General features: G+C 44.4%; 1 protein-coding gene across 4 annotated transcripts in view; it reads left to right on the forward strand.

Annotated features, from left to right (window-relative positions):
• Nucleotides 1-25,075, forward strand: part of LOC115456823 (NADPH--cytochrome P450 reductase) — a 260,347-nt gene that overhangs the window by 76,027 nt on the left and 159,245 nt on the right. For 3 of the 4 annotated variants that reach the window (XM_030186142.1, XM_030186140.1, XM_030186141.1), the window contains exons 2-3: nt 4,673-4,874; nt 19,988-20,033. In XM_030186142.1, the coding sequence (XP_030042002.1) occupies nt 4,687-4,874; nt 19,988-20,033 (234 nt within the window). In that variant the 5' untranslated portion in view covers nt 4,673-4,686. Of the gene's footprint in view, nt 1-4,670; nt 4,875-19,987; nt 20,034-25,075 lie in introns of all 4 variants that reach the window. The other variant, XM_030186143.1, reaches the window with a different exon arrangement.

The following is a 25,075-nucleotide window of genomic DNA, read 5'->3' on the forward strand; positions in this document are numbered from 1 at the left end:
CATATTTATAGCTGCTTTTTTTTTTTTTTTTTTTTTTTTTTACCACTGCGCTTCCACTTCTGTGCCTACCCATGCCGTCAGCTCCTTCTTCAGGTATTCCTCAGTTTTACCAAAATCAACACACCTGAAATCCAGTACTTCTGAGTTTTTTTGCATCTGCACTCTGCTTTTGCTTTTATATCAAACCATATTGTGTGATGATCCACCTGGGCATTTGAACACTTCCTTCATTTGTGAGCAGTAGATCCAGCATTGACCCTTCTCTCCTGGGTTTCCTCACCACGTGTCTGAGCAGAGCACTTTGACAGGCATCCACGATCTCTCTGCGTCTTTCCAATTCTGCCGATAGCATGTTCCAGTCCACATCAGACAAGTTGAAATCTCTCAGAAACAGCTCCTCTCGTTTCATTCCAAGCTTATGGCTACCTTCAATCAAATGCTTGCCCAGCTTCTCCATTTGTGCCGGAGGTCTGTAGATTACACCCGTGTGGATACAGGCTCTTGGGCTGCTGTTGAAGAGCGGGAGCAGCAGGCAAACACTCCAACCAGAACTGGACTGGAGCAGACTAGAAGTGCAATAAACACACAGGCAGAAACAAACCAGAAGTGCACAAAGCACACACACAGTATTAAGACACAAACCAGGGCTGGACTAGGCAGGGAACAAGTAATGCCAGAAGAGAAAACACTCAGACGGGCCTCAAGGCTGAACTGGAACCCATGCACACAGAGCCCTCTCATACGGGTTGCAAGGCCGAACTGGAACCCAAGTGCAGTGGTATAAGGTAGAAGAGACTAGGCAGAGCTCTAGGCTGGGCCACACAAACAGAACAAACAGGCAATAACCAAGGCAGAAGTGCTAACCCTTGCACACAGACAAACGGAAGAACTTAGGCAGAAGTGCTACACGGGCACACTGACAAACCTGGAGACCTTTGGCATTGCAAAGTCCCTGAATGAAAGTCCATGACCACAGGAAATAGACTAGAAACACACTGAACACCAGAGTGAGGCTTGGAACACACAAGAAGTGCGACTACAGGAAGACAAGGTGAGACTGAAAGCGGACATTAACCCTCCATTGCCTCAACTACAAAATTAGATTGTAAGGCTTCCGGGACAGGGAAATACCCAGTGTACCTGAGTGTAACTCGCCTTGAGCTACTACTGAAAGAGTTGTGAGCAAATTCCAAATAAATAATAAAATGCTGCACAGGGTTTACAATAAAAACAAGTAACTGCTGTAGAAGAGAAAAGGTATCCTATATAATAATTCTCACCTCCAACGTTCTAATCTTGCTGCCTGTGTCCGTGGTTCCTTCAGAGTTGCTGAGCTAGGCTCCGAAGTCAGGCTGACGTCACCGTTGCCATTATGCTGTTACTATGAAACTTTGTACGTCTCTGTGCTTTGAAAATGAGCCTCCAAGTTCATTCGGTCCCATGTTACTTAAATTTCCCATTTCCCATTTTTCCCGTATTACTTCAGAGGCTTCCCTTCCCTCTTTTTACTTATGACTCCCAATTAAGGGCTGGGGCTTCCCCTTCCCATTCTTAAACTGCTTGGCTAATGGCAGGGGCTTCCCTTCCCCCTTCCCTGATAATAGGGCTGGAGCCCTTAATAGCACTAGCTGTGTTCCTTACAGAGCTGTCCTGAGGACAAGCTTCTTTCAAGGAGAGCAGTAACCTACATAATTGCATTTCATTAAGGGTACCTTTATTCTGAATGAACTTTCTCTCTCAGGAGGTCTCCTCTAGCTCTCAGAGCAGGTTTAAGGCACAGTTTTTGTCTGTTCCTTTTTGAAGGAATTCACTCAAAGTGGTGTTCAGCAAGTAAAAACATTCAAGCAGCAACACAAAGTTTGGCATAGTATGCTACATTACAATTTCAGAACAGTACGTAATAAAACATTGTAATAGACCGCACAGGATGTAAGCAGAAATGGAACATAGCCTACCTCTAACCTCTCGGTCTGATCACTCTAGTTCTTTTAAGCTTTCTCTGCCTCCTCTTCCTAAACATCTACCACGATACCCAGCAAATGGTCCAAGTCCCTCTCCAAGGTTGACATTGACAATCTGTCTCCTTCACTATTTACAGTCCCTTTGGATTTCTCTTCCCATATCCTTAACAGTTGCCATCTGCTTCCTTTTTTCCCTCTCTCACAGGCCAATGATCAAATCTGCCATGCTGTTCTGAACAGTGCTGAAAAATTAGCACCAGAACAGCACAGGGTATTAGAGCCCTGATGATCAAAACAGTCCTGGTCCAGCCAGCTCCTGCAGAAGAAGTTGTTTGACAGGTCCGGGCTGTCAAAAAAAAAAAAAAAAGCCCAGACCTGTCAGACCAGGCCTGGAGGTCTAGTTTAACCTGGTGGCCCAGTGGGCAATCCTACCCTCCCACTCCCCTGAATCCCCTCGCTTACCTTAAAAGATGTTGTCTTATGTACTGCTCATTCCTTATCGTCCCTCTGGAGCAGCCCAGCATGACTGGTGGTTTGTGCATGCTTTCCAGCAGTTGGAGACTGAGAACACTGAAACTTGAGAAGAGCCCAGCTCAAGCCCGTTCAAGCCTCAGTATTCTCAGTCTCCAGCAGGTGAAAGACGTGGCAGAGGCTGAGGCCCGCGGGGGTTCTCTTTTGCCACGGGGGTGAAAACTCGGGTGGCCAAGTCCCTCCTCCCTTCACTCTCCCCGAGCTACCGGGCAGTCCCTAGCTCTAATTCTGACCTCCACCCCTTTGAGGGAAGGGTGTTGCGGTGCTGACGGAAGCAGTCACGGTTCTAAACTTAAAAAAAAGGCAGCAAATTCAGGCTGTAGGGAGCAACAGCGGAGTTAAAAAAAAAAAAAAATTAAGAGGAGATGCATGGTTTGTCAATGGTGGGGACTTACCGCCACTAGAGTGTATAAAATCTGTATTGTGTTGGATCCTTTAGTTGCAGTGTCAGCAGTAGATGCGGGTGTCAGGAGTTGGTGGCTTCTGCTGTTTCCAGTGCAGGAACAGAATTGGGAGTTGTGAGTAGTTCCCATACCTGGGCCGGTGGGAGTCCCCAAGGCCTCAACAGCAGAAGCCTTCTTCCAGCGCTGTTCGCTGCCACTCCGCCTGCCCTGCTTTTCTCACAGCACAGAACTTCACTAAAACAGAGTATGCGTTTTTGTGTGGGGTAAGCAGAGCAGGCAGCGTGACGGTGAACAGCACTGGAGGAAGGCTTCTGCTTGCGAGGCTTGGAGACCCCCCCCCCCCCCCCCTGCTAGCCAAATTAGCAAACCCTGGTGGGCCTGAATCCAATTTGGGAGGAGGCAAGCTCTCAAGGCCCCAATGTCTGCACCACTGCTTCTGCTTCTCCTCCTTAGACTCTGCCGGCTCACATTACCCAATGTCTCCCCAGAGCACAATTGTGAAAATTCCAGTTAAGAACTCGTTGTCCTGCTTCCGTGTATCTTCTTGGGAATCGCGGGGCCCTTCAGGAGCTCTTTAGAAGTTAACCCTAACTGGTTTTACCAGTTACATGCTCTTGAGTTACATGCCTAGGACAAGCAGTCGGAGAAACAGGGCCTGCAAGTATTATCATTTAAATTTGGGGTAGAGCAGTGCCCACTGCTCATAGTATGTTCTTTTAGAGATAAACAGGAAGAACTAGAATTGCTCAGATTCAGTGAAATGGCTCTAAGATAATTATGTTTGCAAACAAATAGAACAAGAACAATGCCAGTAACGTAACAATTGCCTAGAATTAGATGGTTAGATTAAGGAACTCTGAGTCGGGGCTCAACAACTTCAGGTCATCATTGTGATTAGAAATTGTATCTTATGTCCTGGGATTTCATACACTCGAATGGTTTTCTTTCCAGAGCTGCCTCGGAAACAGGGCACATCCCAGTTTTGCCCTGTGTTTTCTAACCTTGAGCTGTGAGTTTGGTCTTGTGGGACTTGACACTACACAATCAGCCTGAACGTCTTCATTATTCAGCTCAAACTTAGAGGGGCTGATGCAGAAAGCTAAGTGTACATGAGCACAAAATGCACAAAGGGGTTCAGAAAAGGGGATTTTAAAGCATGCACAACGTGAGAAATGTAATTCCAGGTCTGAGGCAGTTGAGAGGATATAATTCCAGGCTTTATTTTTTTCTTCTCTTACCATAGTAAGTGCTTGCTTCAGAAGACAAGACATGTTTTTGAGGCTAATACTTACATACCAGTTCATGCTAAAACTGGTAACCAGAGGTTACTCTTTCTTTCTTTTTTTTTTTTTCTCCAAGGAAAGTGGTTGCACAACTGGACACATTTCTGTTCAAGGCCCTTCTCTTTATTCTTGACCCTCTGAATGTTAAGTTCTGATGGCAGCACTGCATCAACGTATCTCTCAGGGTTTTTTTGCTTACCACCATCATTAGTCAGCTGTGTACAAAGAGTTCTTGACCTGCTGAATGTTGTTCTGATGGCAGCACTGCATCAACGTATCTCTCAGGGTTTTTTTGCTTACCACCATCATTTCTCAGCTGTGTACAAAGAGTTCCTCAGAGCTGATCTCATACTTGACCGCATGGAGTGCCATTGACTGGGCTCCAGCATTGCATCTTTTGCTTAAGAGCGCTTATATTTCTGTTAACACTGGGATGCACAGAAACATGGCAACAAAAGTCTATGAAATCATTTCTCTGCTTTTTTTTTTCTAGTATCTTCAGTGAACATGGAGGACTCTGGCATGGATCGCACCATCTCCCCATCGGAGAACATCAGCAGTGCTGGGGAAGAGGCTTTGTTCAGCATGGCTGATATGTTCCTCTTCTCTCTCATAATTGGCCTGGTCACTTACTGGTTTTTCTTTCGTAAGAAGAAGGAAGAGATCCCGGAATTCCCCAAAATCATGCCAACCACGTAAGTTCTGATTTCTCACTCGATCCAGGTAGTAGTTCACTGATGTCCTTAAAGCTGCTACCTAGGAAAATTTAAGTGGTTTTATGAAGAGTCACAAGGGTGTTCTGGCTTAGGAGTCGGGGTAATGTCTGTCAAAGTATGCACAAAACCTAACCCCTTTGGAGAAATTGCCCCTGAGTGAATGCAATAGCCACAACCTTATAGGTTTTAAGGTAACATGTTTTAAAGACTGTAAAATGGATTAGAGCTATGTCTGTTTTAGTTAAAGACATTTTAGCAGTTCTACAATTGAGCATTATCCTTGCGAGAGGATACCTACCATAGGTTCGCAGTCTCCATAGATTTGCTGATAATTCTTCAGTAAATAAATTAAAACAAACACAGCATGCAGTGTTAATCTAGATCATCCTATATTTTGCTCAGCTGCCATTTGTATGGTGATCTGGCCAAATGGCAATTTCTTGTCCTATGTAGGCATACTTCTGACTATAAAATTTCTGACTTGATGAGTGGGAGTTATGCATGCAAGCAAATGAGACTGGCCTGGGCTGTGAGAATTTGTGACCAGAAAGGGAGTATAATATTTTAATCTAAGGAGCAGGAAAGGCCAGGGCCATTGATTCTCCTTAACTCACCTGGAACTGCTATCAAAAAGATGGTAGCTAATCCATAAATTCCTTGTCACTTGCAGCAGATGAATCCATAGAATTTATTTAAAAGAGAAACAGACAAGCACAGGGAAGTTTGTTTTTTTGCTGAGAGCAGGTTTGTTGCGCTGCTGTCCAACTCCTGTTTTCTGTTGCCTGCTTGTCTGAGCCTGCCTCGAAGTGGAGTCGGAGAGTTTTTTTTTTCTTTGGCTCAGCTGTCAGTTCCCGTGCTTTCCCAGTCTGGGGTAAGTCCTGCTGGGTTCCTGTTTGGGGGCGGGTGATGGCAGCGGAGGCGGTAAAACGCTGTACCCGATGCGGGAAACGGCGTTCGGCGGCGGGCCTTTGCAGCGCAGGGTGCGCTGATTTGGTGGGACTCGACGGAACGGTGTGTCCCCCCCCCCCCCCAACAGCGTGCTTTCCCGCCCGGAGCCTGGCGATTCTCGCGCCATTTTGTGATCGGTCGCGGAGCCGGCTTCGGTAGCGGTTTTGGGCAAAGCTTCTCCGCTGGTAGGGGAGTCGGGGGGCCATCAGGCACTGTGGGCGGTGGTGCAGGTGCCATGGCTGCGACCGCCTCAGTTGCGGGGGAGGGGTTTTCGCCGGAGTTTATTTTGCTACTCCATCAGGCGTTTTTATTGAAAAGGCCCTCATGCGGCTGCGACAGCTTCGGCCTTTGATCCTCTCAGGGGGTCTGGGGGTAACCAAGAGATTTTGGGGTTTTCCACAGAGGATTTCTCCTCCCTTAAAAAGCCTAAGCTTTCTTTGGGGTCTGAGGAGGGGTCCTGTATACAGTCGCCTGCAGCTCCCTCCGTGGTGGCTCTCTCGGAGCAGACGGGGGTGAAGGACGGTGTCCTCATTGACCAACCGGAGGACTCTTCCGCGGTGAGGATTTTCCATAAGGAGGAGTTGTCCTCCTTTATCTCTCGGACGTTGGAAGCCCTGAATATAGAGGACCCTGAGGTTGCGGCTTCTCAGGCGGTCAACCTCAGGATGGCTAGTACCAGGCAACCTTTTAAGGCCTTTCCCGTACATGAAACTATTGAAGAGTTGATTTCGGCCCAGTGGGCGGATCCGGATGGGGGGGCTGAAAGTGGCCAGGCTGTATCCGGTTTCAGCGGACTGTTTAGAGCAGTTTGCTCTACCTAGGGTGGATGCCCTCGTGACGGCGGTCACTAAAGACTTCTTTCCAGTGGAAGGTGGTGTGGCACTTAAGGATATGCAAAACAGACGGCTAGAGGCATCTTTAAAACGTGCCTTTGAGGTGGCCGCTTTGACACCTCAAGCTTCTGTTTGTAGTTCTTATGCGGCTAGAACTTGTCTCGGACCACATCAGAGTGAGCTGCTATAGAGGAACCATCCAGTTTGCCCCTAAAACAAGCTAGCGCGGCCACCTGCACTCAAAGGGAATTATATGCCAACCCCTTTTGAAGACCATCCTGAAGGAACTCCAGAATAACCGGAATGTCTGCCCAAAAAGGCGATTCAGCACGCAAAGCACACCACGCCGAGAAAGCTTTCCACACTCGCGTGTACGCTGCTGAAGTAGACTGCTTCCGTGCCCCCAAAAGAGTGGTCCATTTCCTACGCGGGGCTCTTCGGCTTCAGCCTCCTCTGCGGCAGCCGTGCCCAGCGTTTGAGCCATTGAATAAGGTTTCTGAGAAGGATCTAACACTTAAGACAATGTTTTTGGTGGCCATTGCTTTGGCTAGGAGGATTTCTGAAATTCAGGCTTTGTCTTCCAGAGATCCTTTTTTGCAGTTTTCTGAATCAGGGGTGTCGATCTGGACGGTGCCGTGGTTTCGGCTTTCCATGTCAGTCAGGCAGTTTATCTTCCGTCTTTTCGAAGAGAGGATTATCCGGGGGAGTTTGCCTCGCTACGTTTCCTGGACATGCGGAGAGCCTTGTTTTGGTACTTGCAGATCTCTAACGAGTTTCGATGCTCGGATCATCTCTTTGTGTTCTTGTCGGGATCGAAAAGAGTTGAGGCGGCTTCTAAGGCTTCCATTGCTTGCTGGATTAGGGAAGCCATTGGAGTGGCGTATCTGCTACAAGGGCGGGCGTCTCCAGTGGCCCTGAAGGCGCATTGTACTCGTGCACAGGCGGCTTCTTGGGCAGAAGCGTCGGCCTTATCTCTGGAAGAGATTTGTCTGGCGGCTACTTGGGCATCCCATTAGCCTTTTGTGAAGCATTACAGACTAGACGTGCCTGCTTGGGAGGATGCGAGTTTTGGGGCGGGAGTGTTGGCGGGGAGCGTCGGCTTCCCACCCTACTTAAAGTAGCACATATGAGTTTAAATTGTTGGGCAGACTAGATGGACCATGCAGGTCTTTTTCTGCCGTCATCTACTATGTTACTATGTATGTTACTTAAGGAATGCTTTGGTACATCCCACTAGTTCCTGGATTCATCTGCTGCAAGTGACAAGGAAGGTAAAATTATGTCTTACATAGTAACATAGTAGATGATGGCAGAAAAAGACCTGCACGGTCCATCCAGTCTGCCCAACAAGATAAACTCATATGTGCTACTTTTTGTGTATACCTTACCTTGATTTGTATCTGCCATTTTCAGGGCACAGACCGTAGAAGTCTGCCCAGCACTAGCTCCGCCACCCCCCCATCGGCTCCGCCACCCAATCTCGGCTAAGCTTCTGAGGATCCATTCCTTCTGAACAGGATTCCTTTATGTTTATCCCACGCATGTTTGAATTCCGTTACCGTTTTCATCTCCACCACCTCCTGCGGGAGGGCATTCCAAGTATCCACCAGTCTCTCCGTGAAAAAATACTTCCTGACATTTTTCTTGAGTCTGCCCCCCTTCAATCTCATTTCAAGTCCTCTAGTTCTACCGCCTTCCCATCTCCGGAAAAGGTTCGTTTGCGGATTAATACCTTTCAAATATTTGAACGCCTGTATCATATAACCCCTGTTTCTCCTTTCCTCCAGGGTATACATGTTCAGGTCAGCAAGTCTCTTCTCATATATCTTGTAACGCAAATCCCATACCATTCTCGTAGCTTTTCTTTGCACCGCTTCAATTCTTTTTACATCCTTAACAAGATACGGCCTCCAAAACTGAACACAATACTCTAGGTGGGGCCTCACCAACGACTTATACAGGGGCATCAACACCTCCTTTCTTCTGCTGGTCACACCTCGATACATCCTAGCAACCTTCTAGCTACGGCCACCGCCTTGTCACACTGTTTCGTCGCCTTCAGATCCTCAGCTACTATCACCCCAAGATCCCTCTCCCTGTCTGTACATATCAGACTCTCAACGCCTAATACATACGTCTCTTGTGGATTTCTACTCCCTAAGTGCATCACTTTGCATTTCTTCACATTGAATTTTAATTGCCAAACCTTAGACCATTCTTCTAGCTTTTTCAGATCCTTTTTCATGTTTTCCACTCCCTCCGGGGTGTCCACTGTGTTACAAATCTTAGTATCATCCGCAAATAGGCAAACTAACTTCTAACCCTTCGGCAATGTCACTCACAAATATATTGAACAGAATCGGCCCCAGCACCGATAATTACCTGATAATTTTCTTTCCTTTAACGCAGCAGATGAATCCAGGATCCCTCCCTAGTTCAGCCGACGTTTTATTTTAATTTTCCGCACAGTGTGGCTATTTTTTCTTTCCGGGTTCTCTTTTGCAGAGTTTAGACAGATATGGGAACACGGAATGGATTCAGATTTCTGGATCATGTTGCAGTTATTTCGAAATTCTTATTTGGTTCTCTGTTTTTCATAGTGAGGATAAGTATTGCCATACTGGGAAAGACCAAAGGTCCATTGAGCCCAGCATCCTGCTTCCAACAGTGGCCAATCCAGGTCACAAATACCCGGCAAGTAAACAGGAGTTCCGCAGGGATCTGTACTAGGACCAGTACTATTTAACATATTTATAAATGATATGGAAATTGGAACGAGTGAGGTGATCAAATTTGAAGATGATTCAAAACTATTCAAGGTTGTTACAACACGTGTGGACTGTGAAATATTGCAAGAAGACCTTAGGAAATTGGAAGACTGGGCGTCCAAATGGCAGATGAAATTTAATGTGGACAAATGCAAGGTGATGCACATTGGAAAGAATAATCCAAATCACAGTTACCTAATGCTAGGGTCCACCTTGGTGGTCAGTGCTCAAGAAAAAGATCTGGATGTCATTGTAGATAATATGCTGAAATCTTCTGCTCAGTGTGTGGTGGCAGCTAAAAAAGCAAACAGGATGCTAGGAATTATTAGGAAATGGATGGTGAATAAGACTGAAAATACTATAATGCCTTTGTATTGCTCCATGATGCATCTGCACCTTGAATATTGCATTCAGTTCTGGTTGCTGTATCTCAAAAAATAGGTTTGCGGAAGTAGAAAAGATTTAAAGAAGAGCGACCAAAATGATAAATGGAGTGGAAATCTTCTTGTATGACAAAAGGCTAAAGAGGTTAGGGCTCTTTAGCTGGAAAAGAGACATATGAGGGGAGATAACAGTTGAGGTCTACAAAATCCTGAGTGGTGTAGAATGACTAGAAGTAAATAAATTTTTTTTTATTTTTATTTTTTAAAATTTGTTCCAAGTACAAAGACTAGGGGACACTCGAGGAAGTTACTTGGAAATACTTTTAAAACATAGGAGGAATTATTTTTTCATTCAACGAAGTGTTAAGCGCTGGAACTCTTTGCCAGAGGAGGTGGTTACAGCGGTTAGCGTATCTGGGTTTTAAAGTGATTTGGACAAGTTACTGGAGGAAAGGTCCATAGTCTGCTATTGAGACAGACATGGGGAAGCAAATGCTTGCCTGGGATTGGTAGCATGGAGTGTTGCCATAATTTGGGTTTCTGGTTAGAACAATCAGAAGGATATTTTGAGTAAGCATCAATGGTGAGAAAATCATCTAGAACTATTCAAAAAACAATTATGTAAAATGTATCAAATCCACAGATAGAATTCAACGTTGAGGCATCATACACCAAATGAACCGGCTATGTGATCTCCTATAGCCTCTAGCTATTTCAGATCTGCAACACTAGATGTAGAATAATCTGCCTCTTGAACTGTAACAATCTTTTTAATATTTTTTAATTTTTCGTTTGCACTAAGTTCAACAAAAAGGAAAAAGAACAAATGGCAAGTACTACTACTATTTAGCATTTCTATAGCGCTACAGAGCGTACGCAGCGCTGCACAAACATGGAAGAAAGTCCCTGCTCAAAGAGCTTACAATCTAATAGACAAAAAATAAAGTAAGCAAATCAATTAATGTGTACAGGAAGGAGGAGAGGAGGGTAGGTGGAGGCGAGTGGTTATGAGTCAAAAGCAATGTTAAAGAGGTGGGCTTTCAGTCTAGATTTAAAGGTGGCCAAGGAAGGGGCAAGACGTAGGGGCTCAGGAAGTTTATTCCAGGCGTAGAGTGCAGCGAGACAGAAGGCGCGAAGTCTGGACTTGGCAGCAACCCTCGTACTTAACTGATGAATGATCTCACATTGCGCCAGCGCAGTGCTGAAAATATTTAGAGCTCCCAATACCCCACTATATGGGGAACAGGGCGTTTTGGTCCCGTGGAACCTGCATCTGAAGTAATAGCAAACCAGGGTGTTGGAATTCGTTGCCAGAGAATGTGGTAAAGGCGGTTAGCTTAGCGGAGTTTTAAAAATGTTTGGACGGCTTCCTAAAGGAAAAGTCCCTAGACCGTTATTAAATGGACTTGGGGAAAATCCACTATTTCTGGGATAAGCAGTATAAATGTTTTGTACATTTTTGGGATATTGCCGGGTATTTGTGATCCGGATTGGCCGCTGTTGGAAACAGGATGCTGGACTCGATGGACCTTTGGTCTTTCCCAGTATGGTAATACTTATGTACTTATAAAGAAATAGCCATGAGTACATCCAGTGCTGCAGATCTGAAATAGCTAGAGGCTATAGGAGATCACATAGCCGGTTCATTTGGTGTATGATTTTACATAATTGTTTTTTTGAATAGCTCTAGATGGCTTTCTCACCGTTGATGCTTACTCAAAACACCCCTTCTGATCTAATTTTTTGTTTTTGGAGTGTTTCGATTTTTCCCTTATGTTTTGGTGGACATTTTGGGTTTCTGCCAGGTACTTGTGACCTGGCTTGGCCACTGTTGGAAACAGGGTACTGGGCTAGATGGACAATTGGTCTGACCCAGTATGGCTACTATTTTGAGGTGCCCTGAGTCAGAGCAGATAACGGAGGTATCTTGTGGCTTGGCTCTGAATAATGGATTTTTTTTTTATGTGAAGGGTGAAAGCTGGAGTTGTGGAGGTAGCTGCATTTGTCTGTGGGTTTCCTGTATATGGATGTTTGTATGTAGCCATTGCTGATTGAAACTGTGGTGTCCAAAAAATTGTCTTTCTGTGGAGTAGTCAATTTTGAATCTGATTGTAGGATGGTATGTATTAAATGAACTGTAAAATTGTTTAGAGTTTCTTCCCCCTCAGCCCAAATCATAAAAATGTCATCAGTATACTGGTAGTATTTTAGGGGTGTGGTCTGATATGTATGCAGAAATGCCTCTTCCAGTTCAGCCATAAAGAGGTTAGCATATTGTGGTGCTGCCCTGGTGCCCATCGCAGTTCCCATGATTTGTAGGTAGATATCATTGTTAAAGTGGAAATAGTTGTGAGTTAGAATAAATTTGATTAATTTTGTAATAGTTCCCGGTGAATATTGATAGTCGAGTGTGGATATTTTTAGGAGTTTCTCACATGCAGCCATGCCATCCCCATGTGGAATGTTGCTGTATAGTGATTCTACATCCATTGTGACCAGAAGGGTACCCGGTGGTAATTGCTTGATATTTTTCAATTTATTCAAAAAGTCTGTGGTGTCTTATATGAAGCTGTTTGTCTTGTGTACGAGAGTTTTCAGAATCCCTTCTGCAAGTCCAGATATTTCCTCAACAAGTGTGCCAGTACCCAATATGATTGGTCTGCCAGGGTTTCCAAGTTTGTGGATTTTGGGTAGCATGTAGAATGTTCCCACAGAAGGCTGGTTTGGTATGAGTTTCTTCAGATGTGGCTGTACTTGTTTTGGAAATGTTCTGATAAGGTCTTTCAGCTGGGACAGAGATAGGCACGTCAAACTCCTGACTGCATCTTTCAAACAGGTTACAGCCCCAAAATCTCCAAGAATATTGCCTCCTACCTCAAAACACCCAGAGAAAATATGCTGCAGACAGAATCCCCCTTGTAGTGACATACAACCCAGGGCTGGAAAAACTGAGGAAAATCAATCTGCAGCCACTACTGAAAAAGAGATTCCCATCCCCACCAGTGCTGGCTTTCCGACAGCCACCCAATTTAAAAAACAAGCTAGTGAGAAGCAAGCTGTCAACAGAGACCCAAAAAGAAGAGAATGGCACACATATATCCAACTGCAAACTATGCCAAAACATTTCACAAGACCCTACAGTCATTCACAAAGGAAAAATATTCAACATAAAGGAATCCTTCTCGTGCTAATCTTCCAAAGTAGTATATGTCATCCAGTGTAAAAAATGTGACGAAGGGTGCTATATTGGAGAAACAGGCCAGATGCTGAAGGAGAGATATAATTTACATAGACATAGTATGAAAAATGCCAGTGCCAACCAGGATGTTACCTCTGTGGGACAGCATTTTACAAAACCAGAACACTGTACCAATGATTTTATGGTGAGAATACTGATAGGAAACTTTAAAACAATACAGGAATGCAAGACCTTTGAAGTCAAAATGATTAAATATTTTGACACCCACCAGACAGGACTTAACAAAGATCTGGGTTTTCTAGCCCATTATAAACCATGAAATTCCACTGCTCTGTCAGCCTCTGATCACCATGCATATCTCCCTGTCCCTCAGCCTCTCTGCCCTCTCTGTTTCTCACCTAACCCACCCCTCCCTCATCCTTTCAGACTGTCACTGAAATACTTTGATGTCTCACTTATATATGCTGTTACTTATCAAAATTTGCTTATTTCTTATTTGACGAAGAAGGGCTACGTTTGAAAGCTAATAAAAAAATGTATTGTTAGTCCAATAAAAAAGGTATCTTTTTTTTTTTTTTTTTTTTTTTTTTTCTATGTTTTATTTTATTCTGTTTCTGTTGAGTACCTTGAAAAGTGGACTAACACTGCTACCACATCTCTGTACTCAAGATTATTCAAGTAATTTACTAATCTGCCCTTAACATAGGTGTCTAGGGGGCTCACAGACTAAGAGGAAAGAGGAGGGTGACATGAGACAAGAAAGCAGAGAGAGGGAAAAGGGGAGAGCTGTAATGCTGAGAGAGAAAGACGGGGAGGGGAAGAACACATGAGGACAGTTGTGCAGTCCTATGTCGCAACCAACAGGGTCTGGTCTTGGGTATAAGCTTCTGTGAAGCACTGCGTACGACTGGTAGCGCTATAGAAATGATTTATAGTAGTAGCAGTAGAAAGAACTGTTGTAATGAGGATTATAGCCTAAGGTGTCTCGGCAGCCCTTGTTCCTGGTGGAATCGTAGACAATATCTCAAGGTGATGGAGCTACAGGACTTATGCTGCTGTGAGGACCGTTGTGTTCTGGAGGGGCAGTAGAGGGTTATGAGACCAGAGAGAAGAAAGGGTTCACCCGATTGCCAAATCGGGTGAGTGGAGGAGTGGCCTAGTGGTTAGGGTGGTGAACTTTGGTCCTGAGGAACTGAGTTCGATTCCCACTTCAGGCACAGGCAGCTCCTTGTGACTCTGGGCAAGTCACTTAACCCTCCATTGCCCCATGTAAGCAGCATTGAGCCTGCCATGAGTGGGAAAGCGTGGGGTACAAATGTAACAAAACAAAAAAAATCTCGAAGACAGGAGTTTGTAGGTGATACATATGAGATGGGCAGCCAGTGTGCTCGCTTCAGAAGCATAACACGGTCAAAATTCTTATGTGCAGTGATGTTTAATGGCGGTATTTTGCGTGAGCTTCCTTTTAAAAAGGTCGTCTCTGTCTTGGTCTTATGCTCAGCTGATGCTTTAAACTTTTCCTGTTGACATTTGTTCTTAATTTTCTCAATCTTCTGTCAACTTTTGTTAGCTTAAGTCTGGATTTTGATATGTAAAGGATTATATTGGTATTTCTCTGGTGTCTTATGAGAGAAACAAGTTTCTGTTGTCATTGCTTTGAGCCTTTCTTTAGGAGAGCTAATGCTGCCATAGCAACCTTCAGCGTATTATTTGCCTTTTCTCTGTTTGGATTAGCTTTATTCACGCTAAAAGACAGACGGCAGCTATGATTATAAAGTGTTGCCAAGGGATCCAGAAAAGGGAGGGGTGGGTGGAGAGACGAGAACTTTATTCTCCCTCTTCCACTGCCTTGTTCCATATGGGATGAAGAGGGGAGGGTATCCTGGGAGGTTTCTTTCTTGACTTCTAAGTCTTTTTTTCTGCTACTGCTGCCAGATGTTGCAGTTTCTCAGGAACAGCTGGATTTGCTCAGCAGTTTCTAAATGTATTAAAATGGGCGGGGTGGGGGAATCCAAAAGGACCAAGATGTTACCGCTTCTACAGTGACTACTGCAGGGGACATTGCTCACTAAGCATTCTTCTGCGAACAAAAGGCCACGTAATAATCAGCTCACGGCTGAGAAGTAAAAGAATAATCAGGCCGAGGGACTCCTTTCCTTACAGCTGAACTGGGACTCCACAATAGAGATTCATGATTTTAGTTATTGTCGCTTTAAAAAAAAAAATACGGCTTTTATTTTGGTGTGACTTGTTTTTGTTTTGTTAAACTATGGGCTGCATCTACTCAGTGCCACAAGAGGATCTGGCTCTGAGAAGGTCGGTGAAAGTGGAGGGATAAATGAACTATAATTCTTCCTCACTGTGCAGTCCATGGTTTAAGGTCTGCATGTGTTTAATTATATGGGCTGTGAACCCCTGGTATTCAATATTGAAAGCAAAGTGAATGCACGGTGGGGGGGGGGGGGGGTGCTATAAACTCTGGAATTTAACAATATTAAATATGCACACATTTGTATCCCTTATAAGCTGCTGATGTTCTTTATGATGTTTAAATGCAAGGTGTTCGTAGACTTGGTTTTAACTACTGGAGAGGCTGTACTCCTTCACATTCAGGGAGGGAACAACTTCAGGAAATTTTCACAATAGCAGGAAATTCCATATAACGGAGCTCATCTTGGATCTGACTTTATACTTCCTCTCTGGTAGCCAGTAGTGAAAGTTAGACTTTTTGCAGGCTGCCTTTGAGTTTGGCACCTTGATTTCCATCGCACATCAGGATACATGAATTCAGTTAACTTTAGAAAGGATAATATACCACTATATGTCCTTGGATGGAGAGCATCACTTTTGTTTTGTATTTTCTTTCATGTTTTCCAGCTGCTGTTCCTGACATCGGGCACTTGGCTTCCTTTTATTTAGTTAGTTATTTGGATTTTGTTCACACCTTTTTCAGTAGTAACTCAAGGTGAGTTACAATCATGTACACTGGGTATTTCTCTGTTCCTGGAGGGCTCACAATCTGTTCGTCCTCAAGCTGCATCTATTAGGATGAATCTTGAGTTGCATAGCTTCCTTATACTACTTATACACATCATGTGTACTATAGCTGGTTTAGAATTTGACACAACATAAAAATGATTGGGTAGTGTAACCGTTCTTAGAGTGATAATATCTGTTTCTTTTTTTCTTTCATTATCAGTAAAGTTATCAATAGAAATCAAACAAAATAAAACATGGAAAAGAAAATATGATACCTTTTTTTTATTGGACATAACTTAATACATTTCTTGATTAGCTTTCGAAGGTTGCCCTTCTTCGTCAGATCGGAAATAAGCAAATGTGCTAGCTGACAGTGTATATAAGTGAAAACATTCAAGCATTACTATGACAGTCTGACAGGGTGGGGGGGTGGGTCGGAGGTATGCATGGGGACATCAAAGCATATCATTGATATTCTAACAGGATGGGTGTGGATAGGTGAGGGGTGGGGTGATCAACAGAGACATACAGCTTTATGGTTTATAATGGGCTAGGAACCCCAGATCCTTGTTAAGTCCTTTCTGTTGGGTGTTAAAATATTCAATCATTCTGACTTCAAAGGTCTTACGTTCTTGTATGGTTTTAAAGTTACCTTTCAGTATTCTCACTGTGAAATCACTGGTACAGTGTCCTGGTTCTGTGAAGTGCTGTCCCACCGGGGTGGGGGCCCTACTGGCTGTATTGTTCATGTGATGTCTATGTAAATTGAATCTTGTCTTAAGCATCTGGCCTGTTTCTCCAATATAGCATCCTTCGTTACATTTTTTACACTGAATGATATATACCACATTGGAAGATGAGCAAGTGAAAGATCCCTTTATGTTGAATATCTTTCCTTTGTGGATTACTGTGAAATGTTTTGGCATAGTTTGCAACTGGATAAATTACAGGGATGTGTACCCTTCTGTTCCTTTTCAGTCTGTGATGGAAGTTTACTTCTGATTAGCTTGTGTTTTTAAGTTGGGTGGTTGTCGGAAGGCCAGTACTGGTGGGGATGGGAATATCTCTTTCAGTAATTAATCTTCCTGGAGTATAGGTTGTAGATCTCTTATGATTTTCCTCAGTTTTTCCAGCTCTGGATTGTATGTCACTACAAGGGGGATTCTCTGTGGATTTTTTCTCCTTGTACTGTAGCAGATTCTCCCTGGTTGTTTTGAGGGAGGAGGCAATATTCTTGGAGATTATTTTGGGGTTGTAGCCTTTCTGTTTGAAGGATGCAGTCAGGCTTTTAAGGTGTCTGTCTCTGTCCCCTGGGTCAGAGCAGATACGGTGGTATCTTGTGGCTTGGCTGTAAATGATGGATCTTTTTGTATGTGAAGGATGGAAGCTGGAGTTGTGGAGGTAGCTGCATCTGTCTGTGGGTTTCTTGTATATAGATGTTTGTATACAGCCATCACTGAGACCGTGGTGTCCAAAAAATTGACTTTTTCTGGGGAGTAGTCAATTTTGAATCTGATAGTAGGATGGTATGTATTGAAGGCAGAATAAAATTGTTTCGGAGTTTCTTCACCCTCCGTCCAAATCATAAAAATGTCATCGATGTACCGGTAGTATTTTAGAGGTTTGGTCTGGTGTGTATTCAGAAATGTCTCTTCCAGCTCAGCCATAAAAAGGTTGGCATAAGTTAAGTTATGTCCAATAAAAAAGGTATCATCTTATTTTCTTTTCCATGTTTTATTTTGTTTGATTTCTGTTGATAACCTTAAGAGTGGACTAACACGGCTACCACACTCCTCTATTATCAGTAAAGAAAAGTGTTTTTCTTTGTCATTTTCATAAGGGTTTAAAATTGTTCCCATCAATGTCTTCAGATTATATATTTTATTTTATTTGTTGCATTTGTATCCCACATTTTCCCACCTCTTTGCAGGCTCAATGTGGCTTACAATACATCATGAATAGTGGAGATAGGACAGTATAGACATATAGTAGATGACGGCAGAAAAAGATCTGCACGGTCCATCCAGTCTGCCCAACAAGATAAACTCATATGTGCCACTTTTTGTGTATACCTTATTTTGATTTGTACCTGTCTTTTTCAGGGCACAGACCATATAAGTCTGCCCAGCACTATCCCCACCTCCCAACCGCCAGCCTAAAAAGGACAAGAAAATTTTTTTCTAATAATGGTTTTAATATTTTATTAACTGGCTAAATATGGTTTTGTCCATTAAAATGCACAGAATATGCATTTGTGAAAATATTTAATCCCGTTCTGTTAAGCTTGTGTGAGGGGAGGTAGTCCGGTGGTTAGAACAGAAGTAAAATCCAGGAAAGCCAGGGTTCACATCTTTCACCCACTGACTCTTCTAGTGACCTTGAGCAAGTCTCACGTCCCTTCACTGCCTCAGGTAGAAGATGTAGATAATGAGCCCTCTGGGGCAACTGGACCTGAATATAACTCTCAGATTTGGAAAGACAGGCACTTAGATATGAATTTTAGATCTGAGAAATTTTGACAATCCATTTGCCTCCAAGCACTTGGAATGAATAGGGGTGAGCATGTTTTCTGGACTATTATGGTATGATTTTGGCCCTAATTATGAATTATCAGAGAGGACAAGGCTGCAGCCTGGGTGTGAGAGTAGGAGGAGAGGGAAAAGGCTGGATTCTGGGGGTGGGAGGTGGGGAGAGAGGATAGCATCACATGCATTCACCAATGTTCCCTCTAAGTGGAGCGCAAATTCTGTGTGTACTTTGCACCTGCTCCCTTGCAGGCAACTTTGGCACAATCCCTTTTGCCCTGGAAGGATTATTAATCACAAGCTGGGAGTTTTGCAGCCACAGCACAGAGTGGTTTCTTATCCTTACCGCAGAATGCTGACTGGAACAAAATAAAAATCTACAATCGTGTATGGTGGGGAAGACAAAGTATTGTGTGTTGAATCTGTAAAGGGTTTTTGGTTCTGGTGGTCCTTGGAACTGCTGATTAAATTGTACAATTTGAATAGTGTGGAAGAGAGGAAAACATTTAATATAATCTTGTTGGCTTAGAGAAATGAGTTTTCATAGACCTATAATCATTCTGTTCATCCCTGTACAAAGTGCGTTAACATCTTGGAACACTTTTTTTGTATATTGAAAATTTGCATCTTTCCCCCCCCCCCCCCCCCCTTTTGAGAGGCAGAATAAAAGGCATAGAATAATACCTGCATATTGTTAGTAGCAGGAGCCCTTTTGTTCCGAGTGTATAGTTTGGAAAGATAACTCTGAAATATATCTTAGTATAAAGAAAAGATGAATTTAGGGGTAATACGTAGCCCCCTTGATCCCACCATGGCAGTCTGTTTGCCTTTTGTGTTGATATTAGAATGTCATAGGGTTGTTGGGTTTTTATTGTTTTGTTTTTGTGTTTTTCTCTTTTGGGTTCCCGCTCATTTGGAACTAGTAGCTTCTACTAGGCTATGGCACTGTAAGCCTTCATTCACAGCAAAGGCAAGCAAAGCAGCAACATTTAGAATTAGCTGAAATAATGTGGATAAGTAATGATGCTCTTAACTGGGTTTGAATTAACTACAATCTTAACTCAATTCACTCAAGAGACATGGAATAAACTTCAAACTGAGGTGTCTTTTATTTAATTTGAAGTTTATTCCGTGTCCCTTAAATGAATTGAGTTAAGGTTGTAGTTATTTCAAAGCCAGTTTTTGCTTTTTGATTCTGGTACCAATTCTAAACAAAAATGCCATTTTACAGTGCTGAGGTGTCTGCATTTCTGGAGGAGGAAATCCTGCAAGTCTGTAGAGATGGAAGGTTGGTGACTGGTAGGAAATAAGTTCTATATGCTGGAAGGCTTCCAGAGAGGCATAAGAGGTGGTGTGGCTTGCTTTTCCAGCAAGCAGGACATCTAGATAAACCCTGTTCGTCATGGTTTGTGGCCTGCTAGTGACCCTTTTTCTGTGGTGGTTTTTTTTTTTTTCAGGACTTCAGTCAGAGAAAGTAGCTTTGTGGAAAAGATGAAGAAAACAGTAAGTTTAATTTTTTTTTCTCATCTCATGTTATCCTCAAGTTAAAAAATTTATCATAAAATCCAGACCAAACCCAGTGGCTGGTCTCTTCTACACATCAGTGGAGGAGTCCATGGTGTAAGTTCAAGTGAGGGGCCCCTGGGGTGGAGTGGGGAGACATCTCTTTCGCTCCCAAAAGTTAAGTAAGGGAGAGGGCAACAATTAAAAAAAATAATAATTTTGCCATGCTGCCTCCCTTTGGATTTTCTAGTAGAAGCATTCTCTCCTGGTAGCTGGGGAAGAACCTCCTACAAAGTCTTTCAATAACCTCCTGCAAAATCAAGCAGAGAGAGAGAGAGAGTACCTTTTACTGTAGAAAGCTGGAGGGAGGCAGTGCAGAAGGTTATTTTAGTAAGTTGTTTGCCGGGCTTTGCATCTGCCACCCCAATGTAAGGTCACTAGGCCTCCCCCAGCACTTTGGGGGCTGCTTGGGTAGAATCCCAAAAAACAACAAGGCAAACTATCTGCAAAATCCAATATGGAAAAAGAAGCCAGCAGATCAATATAACATCAGAAAGATTTTATTGAAGATACCGCATGTAAACAAATTGCCCGACACAGGCCATGTTTCGCTCACCAAGGGCTGCGTCAGGGGCTAATTTGAAACCTTCTGAAAGGAGCAACTCTAAAAACGGAAAACTTGTGGTGTATAATAGATTGGAAAAAACCAGTGCATACAGCAGATGCCTAAAATGACGTGTTATCAACTGTCCTTCATAGTTCCTCCGTTATCATTCCTTGGGTCAGGTCCACCACTTTGGAGTGGAGGAGTGGCCTAGTGGTTAGGGTGGTGGACTTTGGTCCTGGGGAACTGAGGAACTGAATTCAGTTCCCACTTCAGGCACAGGCAGCTCCTTGTGACTCTGGGCAAGTCACTTAACCCTCCATTGCCCCATGTAAGCCGCATTGAGCCTGCCATGAGTGGGAAAGCGCGGGGTACAAATGTAACAAAAATAAAAAATAAAATTTGGAGTCCAAGGCTTTCCAAATCAAATTCCAGAAAACCTACCACATGCTGATTAGCAAGGTCGTGGCCCTGCATGGGAAGATATTTGGCAGCTCTCCTTCAGCTCATTTGCAGGGCCGGTCTCCTGGTTTTTTCCAATCTATTATACACCACAAGTTTTCCGTTTTTAGAGTTGCTCCTTTCAGAAGGTTTCAAATTAGCCCCTGACGCAGCCCTTGGTGGGCGAAACACAGCCTGTGTCGGGGAATTTGTTTACATGCGGTATCTTCAATAAAATCTTTCCGATGTTATATTGATCTGCTGGCTTTTTCCTGCTTGGGTAGAATTACACCACTGGGAAGAGTGTTTGTTTTATTACTGTGGAGGTTTTAGTGTTATCTAGTTTCCATAATTAAGAACAAATTAACTTGAAACTGAAATGGCAAAGTAGAATATCCCAAACTCACCCAGCCAGTTAGGTTTTCAGGTTTTCTGTAATTCTCAAAGGGAAAGTGCCTGTATTTTCAGTTTGAAAATCCCTTAAGGAAATAGTACCCACAAGCACTTGGCACTTCCTCTTCATGTGGTACCTTTTTTTATTTTGCCTAGAAGAACTTGTGTATTACTGACACAATAAGCATATGTGAATTGTTGGGTCCCCACTGCAAGCAGGTGAAAGTATGTACTTGAATACAGAGGACAGCTTCCAAAAAGACCATTTCTAAAGAAAGGGCTTAGAAAATTGCTCTCCCCATGTTTAAAATGAAAGTGGGAGTTGTATATTACAGGTCAGATAGTTTACGTGACGCATCCTGAACCATTATTTCCAGTTTCAGTTCCTTTTCATCCCTTTCTCTGATAGTTGTTGCTTGTTATGGCCTCTTTCCCTTTTTTTTTCCTTTCTCATCCATTTCTCTTCATGGCAGCGGTTAAACAAAACGTGCTCCGTTTTCCCTTTAGCAGTAGTTTTGGGTCTAGTGAAGAAGACTCAGTTTTTCTATGTATGTTCTGTGTTAGCGTTTGAGAATGGAATGTTTTCATAATTGAAGTATATTGGTGAATGCAAAAATGATACTAATATTTTAAAATTGTGTTTTTGTTTTTCAAATATTATATGGCATGACACCAGATTACATGTAGCCCTTAATAACTATTCCTTGTCATCAACAGCAGATGAATCCATTAACTGATGGGTTGTATCCGCCTACCAGCAGGTGGAGATAGAGAACACTGAAAGCCCAGCCCCCTCTGCCTTTAGTATATCTCTATCTCCCAGCAGGTGTGGACATTGCTTTCTCAGCTCCTGGATTTCTGCCTGGGGTGGCTCCTGTGCTTTGCCAGTAGAGCAGGGGATGTTGTGGCTGGTGGTGCCCACTTTAAAGGCATACTTGGTTTTCCCTGTCCCTACCTTACTCCATTCCCCCTCCTCCCAGAGTTCCTCTGTGGCTGCCTGCCTCTAACTTTCCTCACAGTAAAAAAAAAAAAAAGAGAGAGAGGCTCACTTTTTCCAGAGCTCCTGGTTCGGTGCAGCTTGACCGAAGCTCATTTGACTCGTCTCCTGAGGTGAGAGTGGTGCCCAGCTCCTCCGGGGAGGTTCCCGCTGACATTGCTCTGTGCGGGGTAAGTTTTGGCGCAAAGGCGCCATTTTGTTTTCTGTATTTAATGACTGCTGAAGGGGTTAAGCGCTGCTCCCACTGTGGGAAATGCAGATCAGCAGCAGGGCTTTGTAGTACATGCTGCCTAGATGCTAATGCTGGCACGAGCATGACAGGCTGTGATTCTTCCTGCCCAACGGAGTTGGCAGTGGGCGCCATCTTGGAGGCGCCGCGTGACTCGACCCTCGCTGTTGCAGAGGGGGTCTGAGTGCAGGGGGACGCCTCGTTTCGAGGTTTCTAGAGGGGCTATTGCGTCCGCGTCCCTCAATGTGGGAGTGGATGTACAGGGTGAGTTTTTCTCCCCTGAATTTGTGATGCTGATGCATAAGGCTTTTATGTTAAAAAGAGCACTGCCTGAGGCTCCTGACAATTCCTTTCGGACTGGGTTGCCTCCAGTTCTTGATAGCCCAGCGTCTGCTGGAGACTCTTTTTCTTCTCCCGAGCTTTTGGCTGACGCTAAGCGTAGATGAATGAATAACCCGTCTGAGGTGGACTCTTCACCCTGCTCTCCCCCGTGGTCTAGTTTCGGGAAGTCTGAGGGGTCTGGCAGGCCCTCACGAACTGATGATCCAGACGAGGGTGGCTGCTTGCCACAGGAGTTGGATGACCCTAATGTGGTTCGGATTTTCCACCGCAACGAGCTGCCAGCTCTCATTTCTGATGCCTTACAGGCCCTTTGTATTGAAGATCCTGACGAGGGCGCTGCCTCTTCTATTAATCCTAGGATGGCTAGTACTAAGAAGCCTTCTTGGGCTTTTCCCGTGCATGCTTCCATCCAAGAGCTTATTTCAGCTCAATAGTCTGACCCTGATAGCCTTGGCTACCTTCAAGGGACAATGTGTCACCTTTACCCTCTGAGTGAAAGTCAGTTGGCCCTCTTTGGGATGCCTAAAGTGGATGCGTTAGTCACGGCTGTGACTAAAAAGACTACTCTCCCGGTGGAGGGAGGGGTCGCTTTGAAAGATATGCAGGACCGGCGGCTGGAATCCCCGCGCTGAAGCGATCCTTTGAAATCTCAGGCCTTTCCTTACGAGCGGCTATTTGCAGTTCCTATGCAGCCCGGGCCTGCCTTTCCTGGTTGCAGCAGGCGGTTGAGCAGCCCGCCGATGGAGCGGGTTCCCTCACTGAGGTCGGCCCGCATATGAAGTCTTCCCTGTCTTTTTTGGCTGATATCCTTTATGAGCTGGTCAGAGCTTCAGCTAAGCAGATGCCCGGGTGTGGTTGCTGCCTGCCGCCTTCTTTGGCTCCGGAATTGGGCGGCTGACATGGCCTCTAAACAAAGGCTGGTGAGGTTACCCTTTCGGGGCCTTCTTTTATTTGGGGAGGATTTGGAGAAGATTGTTAAGGACCTAGGGGACTCCAAGTCCCAACGGTTGCCTGAGGATGGGTCGAGGCCTTCTTCCAAAAGTCCTTCTTTTCTCTCCTCTTCCAGGCCATGTTTTCGCAAAGCTCGCCAGAAAATGTAGTGACAGCAGCTGGCCTTACGGAATTTAAAGGGGGTTTGGACAGCTTCCTGAGTGAAAAGTCCATTGAACATTAAGAGTTAAGTTTTTTTTTTTTTTTTTTTTTTTTTTTTTTTTTTTTTTTTTTTTGGGGGGGGGGGGTTGCCGGGTTCTTGAAGCCTGGATTTGCCACTGTCGGAGGCAGGATGCTGGGCTTGATGGACCATTGGTCTTTTCCCGGTATGGCTGTGCTTATGTACTTATGTCCACGGCTCACATAGCCGGTCAGAGCAACATACAAACTGATTTCCTCAGCAGACATCAAATCGACCCGGCGGAATGGAAACTGGCAGAATAAGTTTTTCTTCAGATTTGTGCCAAATGGGGGACTCCAGGCTTAGACCTCATGGCGTCAAGCGTAAACGCCAAAGTCCCTCGCTTTTTCAGCAGAAGGAGAGATCCTCGCTCGGCGGGGTTGGATGCTCTGGCTCAACCTTGACCCTCGGGCCTCCTGTATGTGTTCCTTCAGCCCTTGATAGGGCGAGTACTACTTCGGATTCGCCTGCACCGAGAATTGGTGATTCTCATCGCCCCGGATTGGCCAAGGCATCCGTGGTACGTGGATCTCCGGCGGATGCTGGTGGACGCGCCTCTTCCTTTGCCTCGGGTTCCGAACTTGTTAGTTTAGGGTCCGGTGACTATGGAAGATCCTTGCCGCTTTGGTCTTACGGCCTGGCTCTTGAGAGGGTGCAATTGAGGGACAAGGGCTATTCTAATAAGGTTATTACCACGCTCTTGCAGGTTGCACGCTGTCTACCTCTGCGACTTATGCTTGGGTCTGGCGCACCTTTGAGGCATGGTGTACTCCAAAGTCTATCTCGCCGACTCTGGCGACAGTCTCGCTTTTGCTGGACTTGTTGCAGGAAGAAGGGTACAAAAGGGCCTGGCCTACAATTCCCT

The sequence above is a fragment of the Microcaecilia unicolor genome, chromosome 13 (assembly GCF_901765095.1).
Source record: "Microcaecilia unicolor chromosome 13, aMicUni1.1, whole genome shotgun sequence".
NCBI lineage: Eukaryota > Metazoa > Chordata > Amphibia > Gymnophiona > Siphonopidae > Microcaecilia > Microcaecilia unicolor.